The sequence below is a fragment of the Vespa mandarinia genome, chromosome 3 (genome assembly GCF_050613455.1).
Source record: "Vespa mandarinia isolate Hongniang chromosome 3, ASM5061345v1, whole genome shotgun sequence".
Lineage (NCBI taxonomy): Eukaryota > Metazoa > Arthropoda > Insecta > Hymenoptera > Vespidae > Vespa > Vespa mandarinia.
Genome location: NC_140812.1, coordinates 2,096,229 through 2,123,745, shown reverse-complemented (window position 1 = coordinate 2,123,745; position 27,517 = coordinate 2,096,229). Strand labels below are relative to the sequence as shown.

Below are 27,517 nucleotides of genomic sequence, written 5' to 3'. Positions count from 1 at the left end.
TTTTTTTTTTTTGGCATCTGTTTAAAACAAATTCATTATAATAATAAATTAATATAATAATATTATTTAGAAGGAACCAATAGAAATAACTAATATTCACGTTTCCTTACTAAATGTATTGCAAATCATTTTTATTATATATTAGCAATAATTGCTAAATCATTGCAATTGACGTACGAATCGTGAAAATATCTCGAGAGCGTTGTCTTTTTACAGCGCGATAAAAATATCGAAGGATTGAAAAAAAGGCAAAACTCAGATGATAGTTCAGAGAGGAAGGCAATAATAATAGTTGATAGGGTTAGGTAAAGTTAGAGACCCGATGACGTATAGTAAGGCATAATTCATATCACGTGACGCAAGTCACATAGTGTAGGGTGGCACTGGGGTATAATGTGACGTCATGATATATAATAACATGTGTTATTATATATAGTGAGGGAATTCTCCCGGCAATCGGTTGGTTCAATGATAAAACAAAAATGTACCAGTAAATTCACGGCACCGTGCATTACGTTATATGTTATCGATAATACTTGCGTATCGATTGAGAGATAATATATTACATATGTATAGTAATGTGACAAATGGTAATCATTTCTTCTATTGTGTTTATTATGTATTGTAATTATGATTCTATGTAGATACAGTGGCTCATGAAAGTATTCGAACGTTCGCTATGGAAACTTTAAATAATAAAAGTATGCGTGTTAGACTTAAATTGAAAAAGTAATGTCGCAACTACACAATTATCGAGATTATGTATTTCAAATAAATGGAATAATATAATGAAAAATAATTAGTTTATATAGTTACAATGAGTTCCAAAAAATCGAAGACAAAGATATTCGAGGGTGAGTTAATATTTATAGACATATTGTCGAATTAATCTTTAGGAAAATGTGTATTCACAATATATTACTATTTGAAGTTATGTCTGACATGAGTATTTTTATTATTTATAGTTTTAATAGCGAGCGTTTGAATACTGTCGTGAGCCATTGGAGACTCTTCATTGTACGAAAAGTGCGGAGTTTGTGCTGAAAGAGAAAAGATATGAAAAGGACAAACCCTTGAAGGGAAAGTTATTGCTACGGTCCGGTGAAAGTCTGTGTAACTAATGGTAAGGTAACTTTTTACCTGGGTATGTCTGGTCCAGGGTACAATATAAGACCTTGGATTTTTTTCGAGGATCCAAAAAGGAAAATGGGCCTGAAAGATGTAACGTGCGAGAGGACTATATATCCGTTAGCTTGGAAAGAGAAAGTAATAAATAAAATCACTGATAGATAGACGCGCGATAATAAACATTATGATTGATAGTTATTATCGATGAATTATAATCAGTGATATTATATTTGTTTAATTAAATTTATTCATTATAGAAATAATTGTTTAAAAATGTATAGACTTTTTTATTTCTTCAAGATAACGCGATTAAAATTAAACGCAATTAAAATTAGACGCAATTCACATGAATCATTTTCTCCATATGGCATAGCGTAACGATACAAGCATATCTGCGTGAAATTCATGGAGCATGTTGCAAGAGTTTACGCCATGAATTCTTATGATCGCAATTTTTGTCCGATTTTAATGATCACAAGAGTTCATTCGAAAGATAAAAATCTTTTTTCACGAGATCATTATTTTTTTTTTTTTTTTTTTTTTTTTTTTTTTTTGAGATTTTTAAAATAGGTATTTACTTATGCGGAAATTATTCTTGATAATTACTTTTTTTTTTTTTTGAACGTGATTTTTGCGAAGAATAGAAGATTTTGCAAAAATCTGGAAAGATAACTGCGTGTAAAAAATCTTTTTCTCTCGAGTCAGCTCTTGATCAATAAAATAGAACAGAAAATGTAACTATGAGAATTCACGAGTTATTAAATTCCCTTGCAAACGCGTAGGAAGAGGATTCTCTTGTCTTTGTGGTGTATATTTTTCTTATGTTACATCAGAGAGCTACGGATCATGTCGACTTTTCTCTCTTCTTTCTTTCTTTCGAGGAGTTGATCATTTACAAATATATAAAACAATATCCTCGTTCACGTAGACGCATAGTGAAAGAAGAAGCTTTGATTGAAGCTTTGACATGAACGCGAAGCAGAGCCACTGTGTCTTAATAAATTAAAGGAAAAACAATTAAGAAACATGGAGGGTTTACGTCATAAATCCTCGTAAATTTTTGTCGGATTTTGATGATCAAGGACTCGATTCGAAAGATAAAAATTTTTTCTTCCTACATAAAATTATTGTCTCCGATTGATTTTCAAAATAATGACACTTTGGAAAATTACTTCTTTCTTTTTTTTAGGCGCGATTTTTACAGAAGAAAAGAAAAGTATATTTTTTTTTAAAAATCAGAAACAATAAAAAGCCATTATCTTGATCACTAAAGTCGAATAAAAATTGCGATGATGAGGATGTCATGGTATAATAAACCCTTGCAAACGCATAGGAGAATATAACTCCCTTGATATAGTTTTACTCGTTCGATTCATTGTGATGATAATTAATATATAAATACGATTTATAAAAAATTTTTAACATAATATTTCTAAGCAATTTCCGTTTATGAGCTACGATTTTGCGATAAGGCCATATAATGATGATGCAATAGCAAAGATAAATCTATCCGCGATGTAACATTATCTTGAGGCCAAAGTAAATAAAATGCGAACTATTATTTGTCTTTTATATTAAAGAATGAAAAGTCTCGTAGATGTTACTAAATCATTCACGATATTGGGCTATTTGATATATGTACATGTACATGTAACTTGTAGCATGAAGATCGTATATAATTAGAAAAAGAGAGCACATTAGGCTAAGTTAAGATATTCTGGGAATTCAGTGCCGTGTTTTGAAATTCTTGGCCCGTATCGACGCGTGGCGAATTCGCTCCTTATATAATTTTATTATATTACGTTTCTACTTGTTCATTGAGTACATGATTAGTAGTACACGATGTCGTTCGAATGTTCTAAAATCATTTTTCTTTTTTATTTTTATTTGTAATTTTATATCTTTCCTCAGCAGAGAAGTTTAATGGTCGAGTATAACCTCTGTTATCAAACGTCGATAACGATGCAATCGCTTGAGGAAATGAAGACACAGATTTCGGCCGACGGAAATAATTCAACAACGTAGAAATACTTCGTAAATTCTCTCTCTCTCTCTCTCTCTCTCTCTTTTTTTTAATTTTTTCTAATTTGCAAATTTATAGGGTCAGTCGGTCGTGGTCACGAGATTGTGAACTATTGCATAGATATTATGCGTTTCGAATATGCATCATAATCGCATGTGTATAATCGAAACGATTGTATATAAACGAGCTGTTGGTAAAAGATATAGTTGGTTGCACCTGACTGGCTAGATCGGTTTTATTCCGCTTCCTTTTATAACAACCCCTCGTCGTCTGCTGTTCCCGTCTCTTCGTTACGCCTGTCACGTCTTTCGTTCATTGCAATTCCGGGATAATTATCGCGATGCGGAGAAGATGAAGCTCGTCGAGAGACTCGATAACATAATTCCTTTCTTGATCTTGGGATCCACGATCGTCTGTGACGTAAGGAAACACTGAAACGGCTTGAGGCATGCCGGTGACCTTGAATTTTCCTCGCGTGCCAAGATTACGTCCACTCCACTCACAGTCTCAACCAATTATATATAGTCTCCGTTTTCTCTTAGCTAGTGACGAATTTTTTTTCTTTCTTTTTTGTTTTTTTCTTCCTCTCCTAAAGGAGTTTGTTAATTTTATAATTATAGATGTAGAAAAAAAAAAAAAGAAAAATAGAAAAAAAGGAATAATCCAAAAGAAATCGATTAGAAATGTATGTATTTTTACCATTAACATACATGGAACACTGTGAATATTATCCCTTCGTCTCTTATGTTTATTTTAAATATAACATAATATGTAATAATGATATAATCTTTTTTCTTTTCTTTTTTTGCCGCAGATGTGGATCTTCAGACTCAAATCGATACTTCTCTTGAGATGCCAGCTACTTATCAGACTCTCGTTGCACGCGCCCAGCTTGCTCAACAATGCTGCGGGCTGGCACGCGAACAAACGAGAATTTGTGAAAGACTGGTTCACGATCAACATCTCCAGCAACAGGGTTGGGCCGCGGTGGTTGCCAATCTTGAAGACATTACGCAGATGTTTCAATCGAGGGCCGAACTGTTGCAGCAAAGCTTTACCGTTTACCTTGCCGAGAGGCAACAACAAATGCAACTTTTGAACAAGTGAGTTATCTTGAAAAGTAAAGTGCTAATATATAAGCGCTAATACATAACGGTAATGTATTGTTTTGAAAATTAAAACTTTGGACGTTCGTGTAGCTTCCAGCAGGATTTGGAAACTCTAGCAAAGATTCCAATTTTACCGGCATTGAGGGCCCAAGCGGAAGGTCTTCTTAGTCCAGACGATCAAGGAGAGAACTCGGAGCAACAGTCAGAGAACAGCGAGGAAGTTTTAAGTCTTCTTCGATGGATCTCCGCGAAGGACAATCAAAGTAGTTTGGAACAGGTGGCCGAGCAGTGCAGCCGAGGCTTGGAACAGTTTGACGAAAGAGTGATGGAAACATTGAAGGCTGAAGTAAATGCCGCGATTGACAATGCAAACAAGCAAGACATGAAAGAAATAAAGGGCCTTGGGGAAAGGCTTTTTGCTCTCGAACAACTAATGGCACAAACGAAGAAGCTCGTTCACGAGCAGGGCGAGCTCGCTCAGGGATTTCTTCAGAATCAAAATCGTGCAAACAATCTTGGAGATGCTAGCGTATTACCTGATCTCTGCACCTCGCATAGGAGGCAATTAGTTGTTATGCTTCAGAATCACAATCAGCTGCGTGACATTCGGCGCAGGTGTACCAAAGCAAAAGAGGAATTATCGGTTAATATCTATCATCGGTTGAAATGGATAATGTACGTGGAGAACAAGATGATGGAGGTTGACGGTAAACTCGTGATGTATCACGAGAGCCTGAAACGTTTAAGACGTCATCTCGAGGTACTGCAGCAGATTCACTTGGCACCTCAAATGTATTTGCGTGCTGTAGCTGAGGTTGTCAGAAGGCGAACCTTTTCGCAAGCATTTCTTGTGTGGGCCAGCAATCTTGCTTGTCAGTTGTTGACCGTACATACGGAGGAACTGGCACGTAGGCGCGAGTTCCAAAGTAAATTCGATGGTCATTTCCTGAATACCCTCTTCCCTGGTTTGGAGGACACGCCACCGCCCTATGCCACCGAGGCACCCTCGGTTTTCGACAATGGATTACCAAAAGTAAGATTCGTAAAACTTCTTTGTGATATTCATGCGGCAATACTAACAACATCTTTACCATTACAGTTAACTGCGAGCGATATGGAGTCCTTAAGATCACAATTGCCTGGTTTAGCGCTGAGCATCTCTACGCCGGATTTGAACAGTATAACGCAATTCTTTTTGTCAAAAAGTCTCACCGAAGCAAGCACGGAAGGGAACAAAGAGAAAGAAAGTATGTCGACACGGGTAGATGGTCCTTCGAAAGAACAGGATCGCGTTAGAGTACCGGCGCTGGGTGACAGGTAGAAATATACAACACATTTACCGCTACTATTATACTTCGTACTTATACGGGGGAGGTTATGAATATACTTGTGTGGTATTTCAGGGGTGGATTTGAGTCGGAAACGGATACGGAAGAGTTCGAGAAAATAGGACAAGGGACGACCGATTCGAAACCCAGTTCCTTTGATGGCACCCAACAGAAACGTCAGAAACAATTGGAGGTTGGTGCCTCGCGAAGCGTGTCCCCCGCTTCCTCCAGCTCGACTAACGTCTCGCCATTAAACACGAAGGTCGCAGACCTAACAAGCCGATTTTCCACATCGAACGAACCCAGTTCCTTCCATTTTCCTAGTCTTACCATCAGCGAACGACCCTCTCAGCTAAGTCCTCTCACCGAGTGCGCGGAGAACGGTGAATCTTCCAGTCAGTTGCAAAGTGCTACATATGGTTTTCCAAAGCATCGGCAAATAACTCCATCCGTATCCTCCGACAAGATCGAGGATTCAAATTCCTTATGTCCGAATCCTCCTACCTTACCTCACTCCGTGACGTGCGACGGCCAGCAACAACAGTTACAATATTACCAGCTGTCCGGTAGCGGTGGTAGCAGCCCTTCCATCGGGGTTGGCGCTACTGACTTCATGGGTACCGAGTTTTACATGGATGATTCTTTGCCGAGCAGCCTCAGCGAACCTCCTGCCGACGGGCATCAGGCTATCGTTTCCTTTCTTCAGGTACTGGACGACTTACAGCTCGCAAAAAGACCTTGTAGTCGTAGCCGTAAACGTTCCATTACCTTCCTAATAATCAATCATGCTCTCGCACTCATCTGGGTTCCCCGATGTGATCATTTTGCGAACAGCCTATCTTTATATTTTCTGTTTAAAGCGAACTTTTCTCTGTGTTCTCTCCTTTTTCTTCGATGTCTTAGATACATTCATGATTTTAGATCGTTTTAATAATTTCGATCCGAAGCTGATTACCTATTTACTTTTATGCAAATAGATCTGAAAAGTTGGGTACGTATCTCTTGCTTGCACGTTCATTTCATGACTGTTTGTTTAATCCTTTTGCGCCTGCTAATTCTTGATGTTTGCTTGAATTTTCAAACGATGTGTGCGCTTGTATTGCGTCTATATCTTTTAGAAACAGTAATGTGCGGATCTGTGCGCGTGTGCGTGCATCTTTTAAATTTTTCAGGATAGCTGCCGTCGCACTCTCGTGTCCTAACTCCTTACCTTGTAAAAAAACACTTGGATATTTGGACATATACTTGGATTCATACAATGGAACACTTGTGACACACAATGGAACACTGATTCACATTATGAATCAATGGATCATTGGATATATACATATATATACATATACATACACATATACATATACATATACATATACATATATATATATATATAGATATAGATATATGTATGTCCATGTATAATGGATATACGTGTGTTTGCGTGTATATATACATATATAGTGTCAAAAACACGATAGCTTCTCATACGAACGAAATTCGTTCTAATAATAACTCTGTCAGTGATATCAAATGGATTTTGCCTGTTAACACATCAAAACATTAGACTTTTTTCCTCGAATACAAATCCTATCCTTGATTAATATGAATTAATAGAACTGTTATGTTTCTTTAAATATATATACATATATGTATATATATTTTTATTATGATTCATTATGTAAGAAAGCAAAATGGATGATTACAAAAATATTGATCGAATTTTCCATGACGTCCATTATTTCAGGAGAGCCTTGGCAATACTCGCGAAGAAGTGGAAAGATTGCGTTCGATTCTAAGGAGTATGAAAGTGATCGTGACCGAAGCCTTGACCTCCGTCCGGAAAGAGTTGGTTGTTTTACGAGATCGATCGGATTTTGGTAACAGCGGTCTTGCAGAGTTGACCAAGCGTATTCGTCAGGCGTTAACATTGTACTCGAACGAGTGCGATCGTCGTTTGCGAGAACGAGAGCAAGAATTAACCGTCGATCACGAGCTTGAAATGGGTGACATTAAGAAGCTAATGCAGAGCCGAGATGAAGAGATACGTATCGTGAAGAGGACTCTGTTAGAAAAAGAAACCGAATTAGCCGAGCACGAACATCTGCTTAGCACAATGCGTCAGAAATTGGATGCCGAACAAACGGACATGAGGAATTTGCAATCACGTCTCCATCGGCAAATGGATGAGACCTTGGAACAGGCTCGTATTGACAAGGAAACAGCTGTGGAGAAGGTAAATGATGAGAAGTTTGTGGAAATCGCTTCTTTGACCAATTCCTTAACCCAATGTCAGAAACGCATAAAAGAACTCGAAGAGAATTTGGCAGCTGCTCGAACGGAACAACAAAAGATGGTGAAGGAAGCTACGGACAAATTGCAATTGGAGTATAAGACCGAATTAGAGGCTATTAGAAATCTCAAATTAACGGCGGTTAGTATAATGGAAAGGAGTCCTAGCGATTCGAGTTTGGAAAAGATAGAGGTAATTGAATTCATGTCAATATGTTCTTGCTCAATATGTTTGTTCATCAGATACATATATTTGACACGTTTTATCCTTATCATTTTACAGCGGCCTGACGTTATTGAACTTGTTAATCACGAGGCTATATTAGCGCAAGCGAAGGAAGATATGAAACTTGAAAAATCAGCTGCAATCCGTACCGCGATTGAAAAAGAACGAGCCGATTGCGTGGCTAAATTGGATCACGAACTTCGATTGGCCAGGCAAGTTGTACAAGAGAGAGAGCGAGAAATGGAGTTATATAGGAGAAGGGAAGCTGCACTTACGGAAGAATGTGGATGGTATAAAAGTACAATTAGACGATTAACCAAATCTGAAAATTTGTCTAGGCAGGCGCTCAATGAAAAGGTACAAATATCATTTAATATAAATATCATACTCTTAGAGTCGTTTACATTGAATTAATCGATTCGATCTAATCCACACGTAGGTAGAAAATTTAGAAACCGATAAAAGTTGGTTAGAAGGAAAACACTCTTCCGAGAGAATGAGTCGGGAACAAAAAGAGAATATAGTTCTTATAATCGAATCGACATCGCGAAAGGAATTTGGCGACGATCGCTTGGATATGGGTCAAAGCAATTTGGGAGAAGCTATGAAAAGTTTGGAAAGTGATAAGGATGAGGTTGAGGCATCGGAATCAAAAAAAGTACGGTTGGAAGCGGACGACGATCGTTCTCGTTTATCGAGAAGACTTGAGATTCTTGAAAACGACAATAAGAGATTATTGGCAGAATTGAAAATAATAAAAGAGAGTAAAGAAGTGTCTGACGCTAAAATTGAGGCTTTAGAGGCCGATAAGGTTCGCTTGGAAATCGAATTAGTGAAGGAACGAGGTAGAAGAGATTTCGCAGAGTCTTCATCTTCGGCCGATGGTCGTGAAAAGGAAATGAACGCTTCCGTTGCCATTGTTTCTGGATCGTCATCGAGTCGCGATGCCGCGACCAGTCCGGATGCCGCCGTAACTTACTTTCACTTGTCGCACCTTTGGAAAAAAAAGAACATTACGAAATTGGTTCAACAGGGTCGTATTACAGTAACCACGTGCAATCCCGGAGACATGGTCCTCGTTGTTTGGGATCCGATTCATTGGAGTTATGCCTTGCTTCAGGAATCCTCGACTCTTTATTTTGTAAATTCGGATTGCGTAGAATCCTTAGGATTTACTGCCGATGGAGCTCCGAAAATATTCGAAGCCATCGTCGAGGTTATCAATAAGGAATACTGCATAGCAAGGAAGGTAAAACTTGTTTTTATTCGACCATCAGACGATTACTTTCACTTACTATTATTATTACCCATTGATTTGAACAATTTTCAATCCCTTCATTATAATTCCCCTATAATAATCATCTTAACGTGTATGTTTTTGTTTCTTATTTTCTTTCTTCTTTTTTTTTTTCCGTGAAATATCTGTTTTGTTTACTATTTATAGTCCATTATAAAATTTTGTATGAATCATATAAAAATAAAGAATTACCCCTTTTTTAGTCGACAAATCGATACCGCGTCTCTCAAGGCACTAAGTTCTACCAAGTGCGTATAAAGCCAGTGGAAGACGTCGTTGAGAAAACGAAATCTCAGATGGCGAAAGGCGATGGGGAATAATTTTTATTCGATATGTCCGTCAATCTTCAGCTTTTAACAGCACTGTGGTCATGGATAATTAATCGATGTGTGGTGCGTTACTTGTTTTATCAGTGAAAACGAGAGAAAATATCTGGAACCATCTGGAAAACTCGAATCATGGTTCAAATTTGCCAGAGCCTCAAGATGCATCCTCATTGTCGATGAAATTAAAAATATATGGAAGAATAAGTGAGATGTGATATTGAAAATATGTGAACGGATGCGCGCTGGCGTTTCATTGTGATATAAATAATTTTTAATGAATGAAACATAATTGCCGAATTGCTGTGGTGGTTAGCTGTGAAACGTGACGACATTTATAATTCTCTATCTGTCCGTATTGATTTCTTTTTTTCTGTTTTTCTTTTCTCTCTCTCTCTCTCTCTCTCTCTCTATCTATCTATCTATCTATCTATCTATCTATCTATCTATCTATCTATCTATCTATCTATCTATCTATCTCTCTCTCTCTATTTTTTTTCTCTCTTCGTAAGCATAACAAGAAAGAACGAACACTTTATGAATGTCATTGATGACTCCTGCAATTTGACGATAGAAGGATCGCGCGTAAGAAAGTTTATTAGGATTTAAAACTTTAATGAAACCTATGCGGAGAGAAATGAAGCGAGAGTTTTTAGTGTTCATAATTTCGCTTTGAAACTTCCGCGTTCGAACAATTAATTACCTTTGCACCGTGTGGAAGCGTAGTTGTAAGTTTTACAAACAAGACATTTTGTATATATAGTTTATATTATATACATATTCGCATTACATAATACATACGTATATATATTCATGCGTACATATATGTATATATGTGCGTATGTATTTATCTATGCATGTATGTATGTATGTATGTATGTATGTATTTATATATGTATGGATATACATATACACATATACATACCGTTGTACGAAGCGTGCAATATTTGCATATGAAATATCGTAGTAGGTCCTAAGAGACGACAACTAAAGATTTTGTAAAATGAATTATCCTCTCGTGAATGTTACTGTGCAATTTCGTAATCTATTCCCGCAAGATTTTCGTAATTCTTACGAGTAGGAAACGTGTTAGTCGTTTACTTCCCCCCTCCACCTCCAACCTCTTTCGATAACCGGCCTGCTTCGCGAACTTTTCCCACGGAAGGTTTTGTTAATTTCTTTCGAAGAAAAGAAAAGATATCGCGAAGCGTTCTTGTCGACTTTGTCTCACAACAAACTGATATTTTTCTCAAGTTTATCTGAGAATCTGGAATACAATTTAGCTTAAATAAAACGCGGGTTTGTAATTTTGGGTTTATCTGATATTGAGTATAAAGGAGAAAACGAAAAAAAGAAAAAAAAAACAGGAAAATGAAAAAGATAAAAGAAAAAGATTACGAAGAAACAAAATTGTGCGTAGTAGAATGAATTTTATAAATATATATACACACATACACTCGCGTATATTTTTTTCTATTAATCTGATCGGTGTCCACGCGATCGAGGTCACTTACATATATAAAGATAACGATGATTATGATGATGATTATAATGATGACGATTATAATGATGATGATTTAATGATGATGATGATAATGATAATGAAGATGAAGATGATGATGATGATGATAATGATGATGACGGTGATGATGGTGATGTTGATAATGATAATGATAATGACGATAATGATAATGATGATGATGATAATGATGATGATGACGATAATAATAATAATAATAATAATAATAATAATAATAATAATAATAATAATAATAATAATAATAATAATAAATAATAAATAATAATAAATAATAATAAATAATAATAATAATAATGAAAAAGGAAAAAAAAATTATTGCAAACTGAAGTTTTAGTCTCTTAGAAAGAAAGAACCGGGATTTCGCTTCGCAACTCATCTTTTTTGATCATAGCCCTATCGTTACTTATCTGCCGTCGATTCTATTTCATTTCTTTCGCGTAACGTTAAAGATATTATTCGTAGTATCGTTGCAGTAGCTGTGATCGTTAAGCTCGACATTTTCACTTTTACTTACTTATTCTTATTAATTAACGTTAATTCCAATCGCCAAGAAAAGCGACATATTTGATCGTTCGCATGTTGTTGTTCTTTCCTTAAAAAAAAAAAATAAAAAAAAAAATAAAAAAAAAAAAGAACGAAAGTAAAATGTATTCTTTATTTTTCTTTTTTTCTTTTTTCTTTTCTTTTTTAAACGAGGAAGTGTTAAACGCATACGAACATGGGAATGTCCTTTGTAAAGCGAAAATCTATAATCACAGCAAACATTGAAAAAAGAAAAAAAAAAAAAAAGAAATATGTTTGTAAAATGTGCTAACATATATAAGATAAAGACGCTCGGTAGGTTGTAACTCGAATTTATCGAGAAAATGACTCGCCCGCTTCGATTTTAGCGCATTGATAGCTCTTAATTGCTCTCTCGACTCGTCAAGAAAAAGAATTATTATTATATTCGTGCTCGCGCATGAATATGCATATGTACGCATAGCAGGAATTTAGTATGAATTTCGTTGAGGAGTAAGAGGATCTCTCTCTCTCTCTCTCTCTCTCTCTCTCTATATATATATATATATATATATATATATATATATATACACACACATATATATACACATATATATATATCTCTTACTTTCTTTCATTGACACATTCTATATCAATTTCTATCACTCTCTGTCTCCTCGACGAACGTTATAGGTAAAAGAATACTTCCCTCTCTTATTCTCGTGGCCGATGGTTATTCGACAACGAGGCCTTTTTTAATCTATTTAATATCGATGTTGCACGAGAGCATATAAACTATAGCTGATTCACGTGCGTGCGACCTACGGTTCCTATTAGCCCAATTTTTTCGATCCGTTCAATGCAAAATAACAAATGCTCGGCTTTTATTATCGAAATAATAACCCTCCAACAAGTAGAAATACGCAGACACGCACGTTCATACACCGTCTCCGTCTATGTTAAATAATATTTTCGAAAGAATCTAACTCGCTGCTACGGGCTAAGGTTTATTAAAGGCTAAGTAATTTTTAAGGAACGAAGGAAGATATATGCTAATTTATCATAAATCCGTATAAATGTCTGCGACGATGCGTATGATAAGTTTCGCGAGATTCGAATCGAATGAAAGGAAAATGAAGAGCAGATATTTAATTGTTTCGTTTATCTCAAAGGTATGCTATAGATTATTGAACTATATCGTATTTTTAAATGTCTGCTATTCTACGTATCGTGTTCTTTTAAAGATCACACAGACAGAGAATGACAAGCCAAGGGATTAATTGAACCTGCTAAATTTATTGATCAAACCAACGAGGAGTATGTAAATTTGATAAGAGGATTGCACTTCGACGATTGCAATTGATGGATATCATCGAGATTATTATTTTCTCGTTCGTTCAGCTGGTCCACAAGATTTCTTAGGCGTATATATCTAACGTATATTTGAATTATCGTTATATCAATTCGTATTTTTGCAAATAAACACGTTGGCAAACGTTTAATCGCAACGTCGTTAAACGGTCACTCGCCGTTGCGCTTTGCGTTTCCATCGTGGAATAATTTTGGAATAATTCATTTTTAATTGACTCTGGACTCTTGAAAAGCGATGTCGAAGAGAATGAATCTTATTGAATAATAACGTAGTCTCTTCTCGATGTATTTTGATTCGACATACTTTTCTTTTAATGAAAATCTTGGCCCTCGTCCTTCCCTCACTCCTTCTCCTCCTCCTCTCCCCGATTCAATCGAATCTTGGATATTTCTTTCTTTTATTATCGATGTTCGCTCGCTAAACGAATAAACCCGGATTTCTCGTGCATTTTCAAAACGATCCAATCGAAGAGATTGAGAGCCATGGATCAAAGAGAGAATCTTTCTGTTTTTCTTTTATTTTTCGAAGATACTTCGATACTTTTTGTTGAGAGCAGAATTAGAAATGATCGGGAGTTCATTCGTTTTTTTAATTTTATTTTTATTTGTATTATTTCTTTGACAATTCATATTATTTCTTTTCTTCGTTTCTTCCAACGTTCATGATTCTGCTCCATTATTTTCTTGCTCGATCTTGGATCGCTATCTCGTCGATGGAACTATGATTTAGATGTCTGTTTAACAAATTCGGGTATCAAAGTAACGTGCCTGCAACATATGTGCATGTACATTATTTATCGATAATAATAGCGAAATAAATAAGTTTTTTTTCTTCCCTAAAATGTCGAGAGAGAGACAACGACCCGTGTGCCTGATTAAAAGATGGCCGATCGATTAAGTTCAATCAGCGAGAAAAAAAACATTACGAGCGATCATTCAACGTTGTGGACCATTAAACAAAAAAAAAACAAAAAAAAAAAAAGAAAAAAGAAAAAACGGGATACGATAATACAGTCGGAATAAGATACTGTCCTATCGTTAAATACACGATATTCGTGATAAAACGAGAAAATATAAAATATGAAAAGAAAAAATAATATGATTTCGTGAACCTTCTTTCCTAAAAAAAAAAAAGAAAAAAAAATAGTAAAAACATGTAATTGCATGGATGGGTGCGAAGCATGTCTCGGAGCCACATCTCAGAAATATTTTGTAATGGTATTAAGAAAAGTTACAGGCATATACACACACACACACACACACACACACAGACACATATACATAGATGAACACACATACAAAAACAATATAGATATATATTTAGAAAAATTAGAAAATGGAGAAATGAGAAGTGTGAATATAGAAAATGCCGTGATTCTAAAGGGAAAATATTAAAATAAGAAGAGAAATAATAAAAGAGAAGAAAAAAACGTTTATCGTGAGTGTTAACGTCCGCAAAAGAGGAGAAAGAGCAGTGTTGCTCTTATTGTTTTTTTTTAGCGATCCTATGACTATTAAGGTTTTTTTTTTTTACTTACCATTAGATGCCTAAACAAATATATATATATATATATATATATATATATATGTGTGTGTATAGATAAATATGTGTGTTCGTTTTACACGTTTGTGATCTGTTTTGATAAGAATGTTATTCAAATAATTTGTAAAATCATTTCTTTCTTTTCTCTTAATTTTTCCCTTCTCTCTTTCTCTCTCTCTCTTCTTTATTTATCTATCTTATCTTTTTCCTTCTTCTCCTCGTCTTTCTCTTCCTCTTTCTCTTTTCTCTTCAGATAGTATTTAGAACCACGAGAAGGGAACTCTAACAGAATAAGGTATATGATAGCGATAAGAGACAGAAAGTGGAACTAATCTATTATTGGTTTACTTTTACTGTTTTCTTTTTTTTTTTTTGGACAATCGATCATAATTAAATAAAACATTTTGATGAGACATTTGATTACGTTAGATCTGAGCTGTGGCAATATCGAGCTAAAAGAAATTTAAAGTATGAATTTGTTCGCTTTGATTCGCAAACATAATTGACATAACGAAACGTATCAACGAGAGAAAGCTTTTTTTTTCATTTGTCCTTCTTGGTTTTTTTTCTTTTTTCATTTTCATTTCTATTTTTTTTCTTCTTTTTCGTTCTTTTTTTTTTTTATAATTGTAACTCAAAATGGTTCATAACTGACTCATTCTTTTATTTAATTATTTTTTAATTCCAAATCTCGGATAGTTCTTTCTCAAAATACTATAAAAGAAAGGAAATATGTTTTATATATATATATATATATATAAATTATTCACATGAGTATCCTCTCTCGTTGGTTGACGTGCGTTGTTTGCGTAGACGGATTCGCACCCGTTTCGTTCGTGCATCCTCTCTTTTACGTTTGCCAATGATCGAGAATAAAAGAGATTTAAAAGAACAAAAAGAAAAAAAAAAGAAATAAGAAGAAAAAGAAAGAAATAAGGCGAAAAAAAAGATATTGCGTATGTAATCGAGAAAGTGTAACCCATAGGTATACAATAATATTACATAATATACATACAATTGTGATCGTGAGAGTATCTGTTACGAATAAATACAATTACAAATAAACGATGTGACTTTTTTCAAAGTTATATAGAGAACTCGAGTACTTTCGTGTAGGAGCTATTCCCTCAATCTTATCCTTTTCACTCTTTCTTGAAGTACATATATATACATATATATGTATTATGTACTTGTAAACATGTAGGGCTGAAAAATATACACATATATATATATATATATATATATATATATATTTATTTGTTTATATGTATATATATTTTAGCCCTTTCGACGCGATCATGTCTGATTAAATGGGATTAAATCTCTATTGCACAGTTATTCGTGGTGCAACTAACGTAATATATTTATTTATAATACAAATTCATATGTCGGACGAAGGAACGTGTTATCTTTTTTTCTTTGTTTTTTAGTGATGAGGAACGAAAGTTTGAGAGTTCGGAGGACAGCCAGTCATCATACTTGTCGTCGTATCCTCCTCTGTAGAACTGCACAGCATCCCAACGAGAGTATAGTCTACGAAAGGTGGGAGATCTATATCAGCGACGTCACTGTAACCGTTAACTGGATGATGAACGGGAGCTGTGTTTGTCATTGTCATTTGAGGCAATCGGGTATCAAGGACCTCACAGGTGTAATGACAACGATCGTTGTTTGAATAGAAGAAAGGTTCTGGACTATTTTGAGATTGTACAGAGGGCTCGATCGTCGTGGCCTCAGGAAAGAGTCTTTCGGTCACTTCAGGGTTCGTCTCTTGCGTTCCGTAAACGTTTTGAGATCTTTCGTCAAGTCCGATGTTATTCGATCTTGGATGAGACGGTCGAACGATCGATTGATGATTTTTTGAATTTGAGTCCTCAAATATTTGATAGCCGTCGAAGGAATACGGATGTCTGTTTTCAGAGACGGGACTGCGATCAGAACGATTAGGATCAGTCAGTGCCATGTCGTTCTTCGGTCTTTGATAGGTTCCGTAATTCGCTCTGTCGATCATGGTACTCTGACAGTCTTTGTTGAAAGAGTCAACATCTCTTCTGGATGATAAAATATTTTCCTTATGTGCGTCAAAACCAGGGAAATGAAGTCGATCGTCCAGATGAGACTGACTCCAATATGGCTGATGATCCTGATCGTTCTTTATAATACGATCGTTTGTAAAAGGTTTTGGAGTTTGCGTTCGACCGTATCCTTGAAAGTTCAATGCATCCTCAAGAGAATGACTCTGATTTTGATCCTTTTCAGAAACGTATTGATTCATTGATTTCCTCGAGGCGAACCCTGTGTCTTTGTCTGTGTCGAATGCAGGGAATTGAAGTCTCTCGTCTTGAGGCATACTAAGATGACTGCTGCTCGAATCTTCGCTTAGAAATTGATTCCAATACACTTGTTCTTGATTGTGCTGTTTTACTTCGTATTTGATGGTACCACTTCCCAAATCAAGTAAAGTCGGTGGTGATCTAGCAACGTCTTGAGAATTTATTGGAAAGTCCGGTCGTAATGGTTGATCTAATTGAAAGATTTCTTCCGGTTGGAAGAGATCACTGGTAAATGATGGAAATTCAGGATAAGATGCTTCCTGTGGTATTTGATTTGGTAGACAATAACCTACGGTATTTTCTTGCATAGGTATCGTATCAGGTAACCAATATGATTCAGTCGATGGTGTTTGTTGGTTATAGATTGTGGTTTGTTGATGCTGTTGCTGATACGATGAAACGTTCGTTTGCATGGCACACATGCATTCGAAAGGTGGACAAGAACAGGAATATCCTAAAAGAAAAGAAATGATATCAATTATATTATTGAGAAATATGACGAGTAGTTTACGAATATAATTAAATTCGCGCTCAAATTCTATTCGACCAATAACAATGGCAGGAATTCAAAGAATACGAATCGTCCAATCAATCTGTTGCGACGGTAACGTCGCCATGTGTTCGATTTTGGTAGTTAAAGATTATAGAAGCATTCAAATTTCTATTCATTTCGTTCGCGCTAATTTAATAATATCAATGAATATTATTCGTCGTAATGAATCGTGCGTAGAAAAATAAATAATTATTAATTGTTGTCGTATATATTCCACACCTTTGTCCGAGATCAATGGTGGTGGTGCTGCAGTTCTTGGAGGTTGTTCGACAGAATCTGTATTCGATCTTTTCGTACCCCTCAGTGACATTAGCTGCAAAATAGAGAAACGATTATTGACCAACGGAGAAGGTGTTTTTTAAAACAACAAGGAAATAGTTGGACCAGAAGATTCATTTATTCAGGTAAATTTTTTCAATGCAATCGATTTTTCTTTACCTTGAAAAGCATATTTATATGATATTTTAGAAAATGTCAACTTCCAAATATTATATAGAATAATAAATAACAGTCTACTGTCTTATTGATTAATATTATTTTATTAATCACTTGCGGTGCAAAGAAATTCACGGTTGTGCGTGCGAGAACAGTCGAGTGCAAATCACTTTGGGGTGCAAATAATATCACTGGCTTCACTATCACTTTCCATTTTACAGTCTGGGATCAATACTGATAACTTTACATGATGAAGTGCAAGCAGAAACTGTGTCTCGGTAAAGAATTTCATTAACAATTGACGTGCCACCCACGTCATTTTTCTTTCTGCAACAATCGCCTGACGACGTGTGTAACACGTTGCTGGCATTCCGGTAACAGAAGCATCTCGACGTGCGTGGCATGTCTTTCCACCGCAAGTGGTTAAAATAATGTATATATAATATGTGTAAAATGAACGTTTAAAAGACTATTATCGGATGCATATGTCGAAAGTTGTTTCGGACGTTAGCCATTAGATGGCGCATACAGTTTTAAGAATCTGATCAAATATACATATATATTATATGAGTACGTATGACCAAAGATAGAAAATTTATATATTTTATATCGTAATTCAAGACAATCGTAAATGATAGCTTACGTTGTTGCGACCAATCTGGATTTGGTTAATGAATTGTTTTCTATATAAAAATCTTTCCTATCCATTTGAAATCATTTATATCAGAACGTGTGTAGGTATATATTTTTGATGTATGTCGGAAAATCGTTTATTAATTGAAAAAAATAAGATGAAACATACCTTGGAACCTAAAGCAGCCTCTCTTGCGAGTAAAACTGCTAATCCTCTGACCCTTTTGCCAGCGCCTACGCTTCTTCTAGCTTCGGAAGTAGACTTTGCTTCTGGTCGTGGATGATCGTGTTGTCCCTTGGCTTGAAAGAATATCGCATGTTCGGTATGCCGCCAGAAATGAGTAACGGGATAGCCGCAATGACCGCGACAGGATAAAATTTCTAAGCGACCAGTGCATTGTCTGTTTGGACAGGGTTTACCTTGTTGCTTCTTTCTAGCCTGAAAAGTATAATTTCATTTTTAATTCCCATTAATTCTTTATTTTAATTTCAATACATAAGAGAGAATGTTATCACCTTTGATTCGTGATCACGAGATCTCTGGTAACAACGAAAAATCGTTTTATAAACGCATAGCGTTAAGCAAGTTCGTAAAACACTCTTCTTTACTAATTTATTAGCTCTCGCTTCGAAATATATCGTTGAGATCTGAAAAAGGTTGCGTACCTTGTCGCAAATCGCCGGTCGGAGATGTACCCTTCCACCGCCAGGCAATATGCATTCCTGCGAGCAGACTAAAACTCCGAGGCAAGACTTTTTAAGGATACTGACGTTGTGATTGTTTGTATTTCTCATAGCCCAGCCAGATGCATGTCTTCTTGCTTCTTCGCAATCCGGTCCATATACCCTTCGTACGTGGCCATCCGCCCATTCGCACCACGGATCGTATTCCACGACCTAAAGCGGCATCCGTGTCATTGATTTATACTCTTATGTATTCTCGAAGTTCGTTTAAAGTAAATATTCGAAAGTACAGTGGCGGGCAAAAGTTTAAGGCGACTCTTCCTTTGATAGATAATTCCATTATATTACTAGATATTAAATAACCAACAATTCGCAATTGTTCTTATAAATCTATCTACTAGAGAATAATCTAAACTCATTTAAAAGATAAACAATAGGAGGATAATAAAATATGAACTACAAGTGTAAACAGGGAACATTGTCCTCCCCCATCATGCATCTATCGTATCGGTATAATAAGCTTCTGTAGTTTATAAATCTTTTATATATACATAACAATCGGGTTCGTACGGGTTAAAGTAGATAGTAAGCTGCGAACTCATACTTTTCCATTTTTCATGTTCATATCGTTGTTTGATAGTCGAGTTTATTGCAGTGATCCGTGCTAGATACGACGTCGATATACATTTGTTTTACGAAAAATGCATAGAGAATAATAAATATAATCGACATATGTAATAATTAGTATGCAAATTTATTAAAGAAAACAAGATTTCATCGAATGCTTTGTCAAAAATAATTTATATATTATATCATTTTAATATAAATTAAATTACGTAAAAACAATTCGAAACTGTTCGAATTGCAGGTTATTGAGATTTTTTTTTATTTATACTTCTACATAATTCTTTTAACGATATTCCACAAATCGGATTAAAATCCGCTCTGAATAGGATTAAGATCCGGAGATTATGATAGCCATAGTAAAACGATAATATTTTCTTTTGTAAAGTATTGTTTCACAATATTAGCCATATATTTTGCGTCATTATCCTATGGGAAGATGAAATTGTTTGCCATATATTCACGTACATAAAGTATCATGGTTTCTTTCATAATCTTCAGATGTTGAAATTTCTTCACAGTGTCATTAATTTTTCGAATTAGTCCTTGTTCGTTTCACGAGAAAGATTCCTACACCATTACGTTATCATTACTATCCTTGATTATCTTTACGATGTATTCTGGATTACAGTTCTCACTCTTTCGACATTTAACATATCGAATTCAGAAAATTCCCTATTGAAGTTAGACTCGTTAGGAAGTAGCGCATTTTTTCAAATTTTCTACTGTTCTATATTTCTACTGTTCAGAGTTTCCAATTTTTATTTATGATTGATTGATTTCTTCCGAGATACATGGCCTTTCAGGTTAAATTCATGAAGTCGCTTACGAACGATTTTTACACTAATATTTAAATCATTTGTCAATTTGAACAAATCATTGTTCACTTTGAATATCAGCAGTAATCTGAAAACGATCCTTTTTGGATGAACGATGGATGCGGCGGTTCGTTTTTGCAGGAGTTTTCCAATGTCTATCACTTTTTGATTTATCGTAATTCTTTCGAAATTCTAAATATTTATTTATCCTTTCAAAATATATATCACGTCTATTTATAAATGCTCTCTCAGATCTTCTTATAGTATTTGCTATTTCGACAAATGTTTTTTTTTCTTTTTGGGTAGAATGATACGACAATTTTTCTCTCTACTAAACATAGTTTACCCATATTTTTTTTACTTAAATTTAATAATTGCTATTATACATATAATGTATTATGTTAAACAATCTTATTATACCGCAATTAATTTGGAATACCAATATTCGTAATTAAACTAATGCTCGCAGGAAATATAGCATCGGAGGTTTTATGCTAATCATCTCAAAGATTGTTTATGCTTTAAAAAGCTTCAGATCGTTCGAAATAAAAGGTATACGTATATTGTAAAAACAATAGCGAACTGATAGTTATTTAATATCTATAATATAGTGCAATAATCTATCAAAAAGGTAGTCATCTTAAATTTTTGTCCAATATTATAATAATAAAGAATATAAAACATCAAAGTAAGACATCAAATAAAAGGAAATTCGATATTAATCAAATGGAATCATTTGAAAATCGTTTCTACTTACTTACGTTCTACGAAAGATCGTAAACGATTATATTTTTCCTATTAACTTGAACGATCTCGCAAGAATGGAAATTTAATTAAGAAGAGAAGATTGTAATTACCCTTGGAACATTTGAGTCATTGATATCCCATTCCTGATGAGGATGTTGTTGCTGATTACCGGCGACAGTCGCTGACATCGTCGGCGAACCAACGCGACTCCTGAAATATCGTTGAATATTTTATTATTATCGCAAATTCAGATCGCTTAGGTTTATTTTACCGATGGTAGTTCTCTCTCTCCCTTTCTTTATATCTTTCTTTCTTTCTTTTTTTGTTTTTCTATTTCACGAATTTATGAATGACGTTGGTTTATTCGTATTCGCGTTTTCTCTGTGTCGCCGTAAAATCATACCTCTCTTTGAAAATCTATTAGTCGATAAAAGGGAAGGCGTCAAGGTAAAATCGACAATGGCTACGAGGTACGCCTACCGGTTGAACACTATGCGAGTATATGCCTAGCACGTTGTTATTCAAAATTTAATTGACGCTACGGTGGGCGACAGTAAACGTCAGGTTTACACGTAAATGGAAGCTTGCCCTTGTCGTATGATGCGTGCGAAGGATCAGAATTTCTTCGTCTCTCTCTTTGGATCTATGACTCGCGATATATATAATCATAGATTATTCGATAAAAAGCAATAATCCAGAAGGGCCGTCGGTACTTCGATAAAAAAACATTCCCATTGAAAGTACAAACGGATCGTTTACAAAAGGTAGTTTCTTTAACAATAACGATTCTAATTTCGTCATTTACTTTAGCAAGTTCGAGATATGTTAACATAAGTTTTATGAGAATGATGTTTCATCAATTAGCTGTTTGTTTCGATTTTAAAATAGATAATTCTCTATTCTCTCTTCTTCTCTCTCTCTCTCTTTCTCTCTCTCTCTTCCTTTCTGTCTCTTTAATAGACATCCTATTCTTTTTCGTGCAAGTATTCACAATTCGACCTTGGTACTTCAAGACGAGCTCGTTTCTCGAATCGTAGGAGTAAGAAATCTGATGCACGTAGGTAGCGAACGATGTGACGCATGGAAAAGATGAGAACTAACTCGTGCTACATAAGTATTAAGATGCGTTGACACCTGCAATCTCTATCTTCTTAAAGATCAGGACCGTAACGATGGAACGTCGTTGATCAACGAGACGCTCGTAGAAATAAGAAGAAAAAGGGAAAGATGGAGAAGGCGGTGAGCGAAGAAATGGTGAAGGAGGTGAAGGAGGAAGAGGTGGAGCAGGAATAAAAGAATTCGCGAGACAAATCGTCGTGGTCGTGCGACAGAGCTCGACCTTGAAGACCCTGAAATCGGAATCTCGTCGAATCGAAACTGAGAACCAATTTAGTGTTGCGCAATCACGCGGCATTCGCCAGGAGAGCACGGCAGCCTCGAGATAAAATCCCGATTTATGGTACGTTCCTGGCAGTACCTTGTCCGCCATACTTATGGGAGCCCGTGGGTGGCCTGACAACAGGCACGCTCGCAGCCTCTCTTTCCGGAATCCTTCCTTCGTTGAACTTCTTACTGATATGTAACTGTGAAACGAAGAGCAAAAGACGTCGATACTCGAAAGTCCAATATGCCTAATACATTTTACTATGTCGATCCCGATACTGCTCTATTTTTGATAAATAATAAATCAACTCATCCCATTTTAAATTCTTTCGAGAAACGATTTATTGCGGATTGAGAAAATTTCTTAATTTTAAATATAACCTGGACAAGTATATATGTATATATATATATATATATATATATATATATATATATATATGTAGGTATATATTGAGATTCACATGAATAAAATTTTATTCGTAGCGAGGTAACGTGTCAACGACACGAGAGTAATACACATAGAAGAGATTGTAGTAAGACGCCCACGCGCTCAACCTGCTGGCTAGGATTACAGGCAGGAAGAAAAGCCGACTATTTCTTAATTTAGGATCGAAATAAGATGCGGTTGGCGATAAGCGAGAATAAGCGAGTACGATTCTAAACTTTGAATTAGATATATTATTTTTCGAATGAAAAATTCATTTATTTCTTTAAATACATATCTGTACATAGCTTATAGATTTGATTTATTTTTTTCGAACGAAAGATTCGTTTATTTCTTCAATTACACATCTATATATAGCTTTATTGATTTTATTTATTTGAGCTTGATAAGTTCACTAGTTCTTTTTTTTCTGCTAACATTTTTTTCAGTTATTTAGTTATTAAGATAGAAATAAAAGTCGGGCTCTTTCGATTTTCTTCATTTGGTCATCTCAACGTTCGAAAAGAGGAAGATACGTTTGCGAAAGTTTCTTCGAAGCTTTTCACGCTCGTCTACACCTACAGGATGAGCTTGTTGGTATGAATTACGCGTTACGTTTATTTTCCGTGGGTTTTATCGAGTCGCACGCTTATCCGGACGTTTACGATCTTTGTACACCTACTCGAGAGTAAATTTTTCTCTTCTCATAAACGTACAGGTCACTTTGGGTCCATTTTTTCGTCTCAATGAAGTTCCGATCGAATTTTCAATAATACCTAAATGTAGTAAAATACAATAGTACATTCATTTATTTTCAATTTGTAATACTATTTCAATTAGAAAAAAACAAAAAATTCAAATTCAATGAATGGTAATATTCATTAGACGAATTCAGAATTAACTCAATAATATATTTCAAACGAAATATTTATATCCGTTTAAGTACATAATTAACAATGTAATAATTTATACGATCATTCCTATTTCAAATAACTTACGTGTACGTCAATATACCTAATTATTACATTACTGGCCTCCATTCTAGATTAGGTTCTCGTTCTTATTTCTCCGGAATGAAAGAAGTCAAGGAGGATGATAATTTTACATTCCTTTTTTATCGTTCCATTATTCTAAAGCAAGAGTAAGAGTGCAAGAAAAAAAGAAAGAGAGAGAGAGAGAGGGAGAGGGAGGGTCAAGCACGCGGGCGTTTACTATACGTTACGTCGACACCTTTGAGAGGAACGACGCGAGGAAGAGAGAAAGTCAACGTAACGTAGGAAAGAGGGAAGGAGAAAGAGAGAAGAGTCTGCTTAGGTGAATGATTGCCCGGATCGGCGATAAAGTCATCGCCTTTAGCACCGAGTAAGATGATACATCGGCGGACGATGCTGCGCCGAGATTGTCTGAAGTCGAAGACGTAGGAATACTGAAAGAGAGAGAGAGAGAGAAAGTGAAAGACAAAAAGAAAAAGAGGGGGAGAAAGGGAGAGAGAGAAAAGGGTGAAAACAGCGCGAGAATATTCTTAAATTCATTCTGAACTCGAAGAGAGGGGAAAAAAGGTGGAAGAACTGTTGGTTCCTCTTGGTATGGGTGCATTCAGATATTAAGGGAGATACGAGTCGCGGTGAGGCGATTAAATATCACGAAAGGCACCGATGAAAAGGAAAGAAATTTCTCTTTCTATCTGTATCTCTCTTTTGCTTTATCTCTTTCCCTTTCTTTACCTTCTTTTAATCTTTTCTTTACCTTCTTCCTATTCATCCTTTTTTCTTCACTCTCTCTCTCTCTCTCTCTCTCGTCCTCAGATTCTCTGTAGCAGAATCTCCTAGTCGGAGTAACGCTCCTTTCGGATCTTTCCACGAGATTAACTCACAAGCGGTGAATTAATTCGTGGTGAGTTAATCTCGCGATTATAAATGAATTAATCCTTCACCCTTTCTTGCGTGCGTCTCTCTCTCTCTCTCTCTCTCTCTCTCTCGCTTCCTCACGTGCGTTAAATGATACGATCTCTTTTTTATCGGGCCGAAGAAAAATTAAAAATTGATATGAACTAGAGTATTTTGATTATGATAAAAGTAACGTTATCGGTTGACTCGATTTCGATAAATTGCTCGATGTTTTTATCCGAGAAATCGATTGAATAAACATTTTATAAAGTAATATCGTTTTATATTACGATTCATTCGATACATACGAATTTAGTACACGATGAAATGTAGGATCCAATTCGTATGTCGTATTAAATCGTTATAAAAGGGTTCGAATGACGTGAAGAGGTGAATCGTAGGCTCAAAGAGTTCCTCTTTTTAGAGGGCACGAAGAAGGGAGAGAGAAAGAGAGAAAGAGAAAGAAAGACTCCCGAGATTCGAGATAAAAGAGGATCGTCTTACCCGCGGACATTCATTTAATCTGTCTTCGGGGTGTTGGGTCGTGATCAATGGTGGGACTTAAGTATATCCGTAATCGGGATTTTACGAATTAACGAAGGACGTCTTTACGAAAAATCTTATTCGATTCATTCTTTTAGATATTATTCGCGAAAAATTAAATCGTTATTATCGGAATTATCACTCGATATAATAAATCGTAAAAATCAACGAAATATCTATCACGGATTTTTATTACGTAAAAACAATGGTACAATTTTATATAGGTAATATTTGCAAATGTTCGTGACGCATCATATAAAGGAATATTAAATGGAGTTTGATTTCAATCGAAGCATATTTAATTACGGCAAACGTTATCGAACGTATGTGTACGTAATCTCGAAATTAATAAAGTTCCGTAAAGGATAAGTCCATGCGCATGCACATAGGAAGTTTGCTATAGAAAACCGACCAACCAATCGGGTATCGTGATAACGCCCACACACCAATAGGAAACCCGCAGTACGCCCACTGATTAGATACCATGGAAATTCTCTCTTCTTTCGCGAAAAGAAATCGATGCTGACAATGGTTGACATCTGTTCTAATGTCATCGATTTTGATAGAATCCGAATAAGTATCGTTGTTAGATAAGCTACGAGATACTATGTGACCGAAGTTGAAGGATTTAGCTGATATCGAGTAATGATTTGTCAGATAACTTTAGACTTTGATGTAGCGTAATTATAATATAAATGAATTCATTCTTAAGAAAGAAATGTAGATAATTATTATACAGTTCATTACACTTTGTAGTACTTACAATACTACCATAGTCGATGACGCTTCGTGAATGATGTCGCACAGAAAATGACAGAGAAATTTAATCAAAACTGGTCGGTCTTCAAGGAGATCAAAGATATCGTTTGAAAGTTACTCATTCGATGGCCAAAGGGCACTTCACTGACTAATAAAACGAAAAATAAAATAAATTCACGTATCTCTAAGAGATCGAATTATCTAAACTACACCCGCGTATATTATTACCGATATATCACAGTATCTACACAATCGAAGAAATTATAAATCGCCGAGGTATATGGTCCTTTTTGATAAAAGATCCTATGTCCTTTTCAACTTTGTTAAACTCCTTGTTTACTCGATCGGAACATAAATATCCTTATATATATATATATATATATATATATATATATATATATATGTATATATATGTGTACATATATATATATATACATATATACGTATCTATCGATGCATGCGACTCGAAGTCACCGCGTGAACTGAATGCGCCTTCAGATAGTTGAAACGACCTAGGCTGGAGACAGCACGTTGTACCGGGCTTCTCGAGAATCCACCTCAGTTGCCCTTCTCTGACGAGTAAACTCGAAGCTCCGCCCATGGGTGGAGTTTCTCTTGACCAATTAGCGTCTGCTTACGTTTTCGAGTGTATCTAATCGTCGGTAGTAACCCCTCTCGACCTCTGCATCAATCGATCGTTTCGTACTCCTCCTGCATCCCCCTTTCGTCAGCTAAAAGAGCTTTGGAATTCTCTGTAGTATCGGTAAATTCTTCTGTATCGAGGATCTTCTTCTCATAAAAATCGAAATCGGCTAATATTTGATCTTTTACATTGTACTGATTACATAAAAAATTCAAAAACTTGTCGATATCAAAGTCGATAGATAGATAAAGTGATATTATCAAGAAAGTAGATTAATACGATAATGTTTTAAAATTCGATAATAAACTTTTGATAATTTTTTAACACGATATAAATTAAGCGTGTAAAAAGTGGATTAAAATGGTTTGAGAAAAATA

At 35.4% G+C, this 27,517-nt stretch overlaps 3 protein-coding genes across 10 annotated transcripts in view; 2 read left to right on the top strand and 1 right to left on the bottom strand.

Annotated features, from left to right (window-relative positions):
• Window positions 1–14,287, top strand: part of Atg17 (autophagy-related 17) — a 42,473-nt gene extending 28,186 nt beyond the window's left edge. For 2 of the 6 annotated variants that reach the window (XM_085656185.1, XM_035878056.2), the window contains exons 3-10: window positions 3,966–4,254; window positions 4,351–5,293; window positions 5,360–5,577; window positions 5,664–5,781; window positions 7,330–8,067; window positions 8,158–8,457; window positions 8,540–9,349; window positions 9,601–14,287. In XM_085656185.1, the coding sequence (XP_085512311.1) occupies window positions 3,966–4,254; window positions 4,351–5,293; window positions 5,360–5,577; window positions 5,664–5,781; window positions 7,330–8,067; window positions 8,158–8,457; window positions 8,540–9,349; window positions 9,601–9,717 (3,533 nt within the window). In that variant the 3' untranslated portion in view covers window positions 9,718–14,287. Of the gene's footprint in view, window positions 1–3,419; window positions 3,572–3,965; window positions 4,255–4,350; window positions 5,294–5,359; window positions 5,578–5,663; window positions 6,295–7,329; window positions 8,068–8,157; window positions 8,458–8,539; window positions 9,350–9,600 lie in introns of those variants that run through there. The other 4 variants (XM_035878052.2, XM_035878053.2, XM_085656184.1 and 1 more) reach the window with 3 other exon arrangements.
• A 1,790-nt stretch (window positions 14,288–16,077) lies between these two features.
• Window positions 16,078–26,820, bottom strand: LOC118446865 (uncharacterized). Of its 2 annotated transcripts, XM_085656018.1 has the most exons (7): window positions 26,726–26,820; window positions 26,502–26,645; window positions 21,613–21,712; window positions 19,296–19,526; window positions 18,799–19,068; window positions 17,781–17,874; window positions 16,078–17,462 (listed from the first exon to the last, which is right to left on the bottom strand). In XM_085656018.1, exons 2-7 carry the CDS (start codon window positions 26,510–26,512, stop codon window positions 16,102–16,104), a joined length of 2,067 nt encoding a protein of 688 aa, XP_085512144.1. In that variant the 5' UTR covers window positions 26,513–26,645; window positions 26,726–26,820; the 3' UTR covers window positions 16,078–16,101. The 2 variants fall into 2 exon arrangements, with proteins under 2 accessions (XP_085512144.1, XP_085512145.1); XM_085656019.1 differs by lacking the exon at window positions 19,296–19,526 and having other exon boundaries at window positions 26,502–26,773.
• mei-W68 (meiotic W68) overlaps window positions 16,114–27,517 on the top strand; it is a 44,362-nt gene continuing 32,958 nt past the window's right edge. The window contains exon 1 of one of the 2 annotated variants that reach the window (XM_085656020.1): window positions 16,114–16,217. The gene's annotated coding sequence lies outside the window, so the exon portion shown is untranslated. Of the gene's footprint in view, window positions 16,218–17,440; window positions 17,966–27,517 lie in introns of those variants that run through there. The other variant, XM_035877992.2, reaches the window with a different exon arrangement.

Coding starts and splice junctions, on each gene's coding strand:
- LOC118446865 (XM_085656018.1), bottom strand. Junction 19,527..21,612: donor ATGACTCAAATGTTCCAAGG/GTAATTACAATC, acceptor ATGCCGCTTTAG/GTCGTGGAATACGATCCGTG. Junction 19,069..19,295: donor GACCGGCGATTTGCGACAAG/GTACGCAACCTT, acceptor TATACTTTTCAG/GCTAGAAAGAAGCAACAAGG.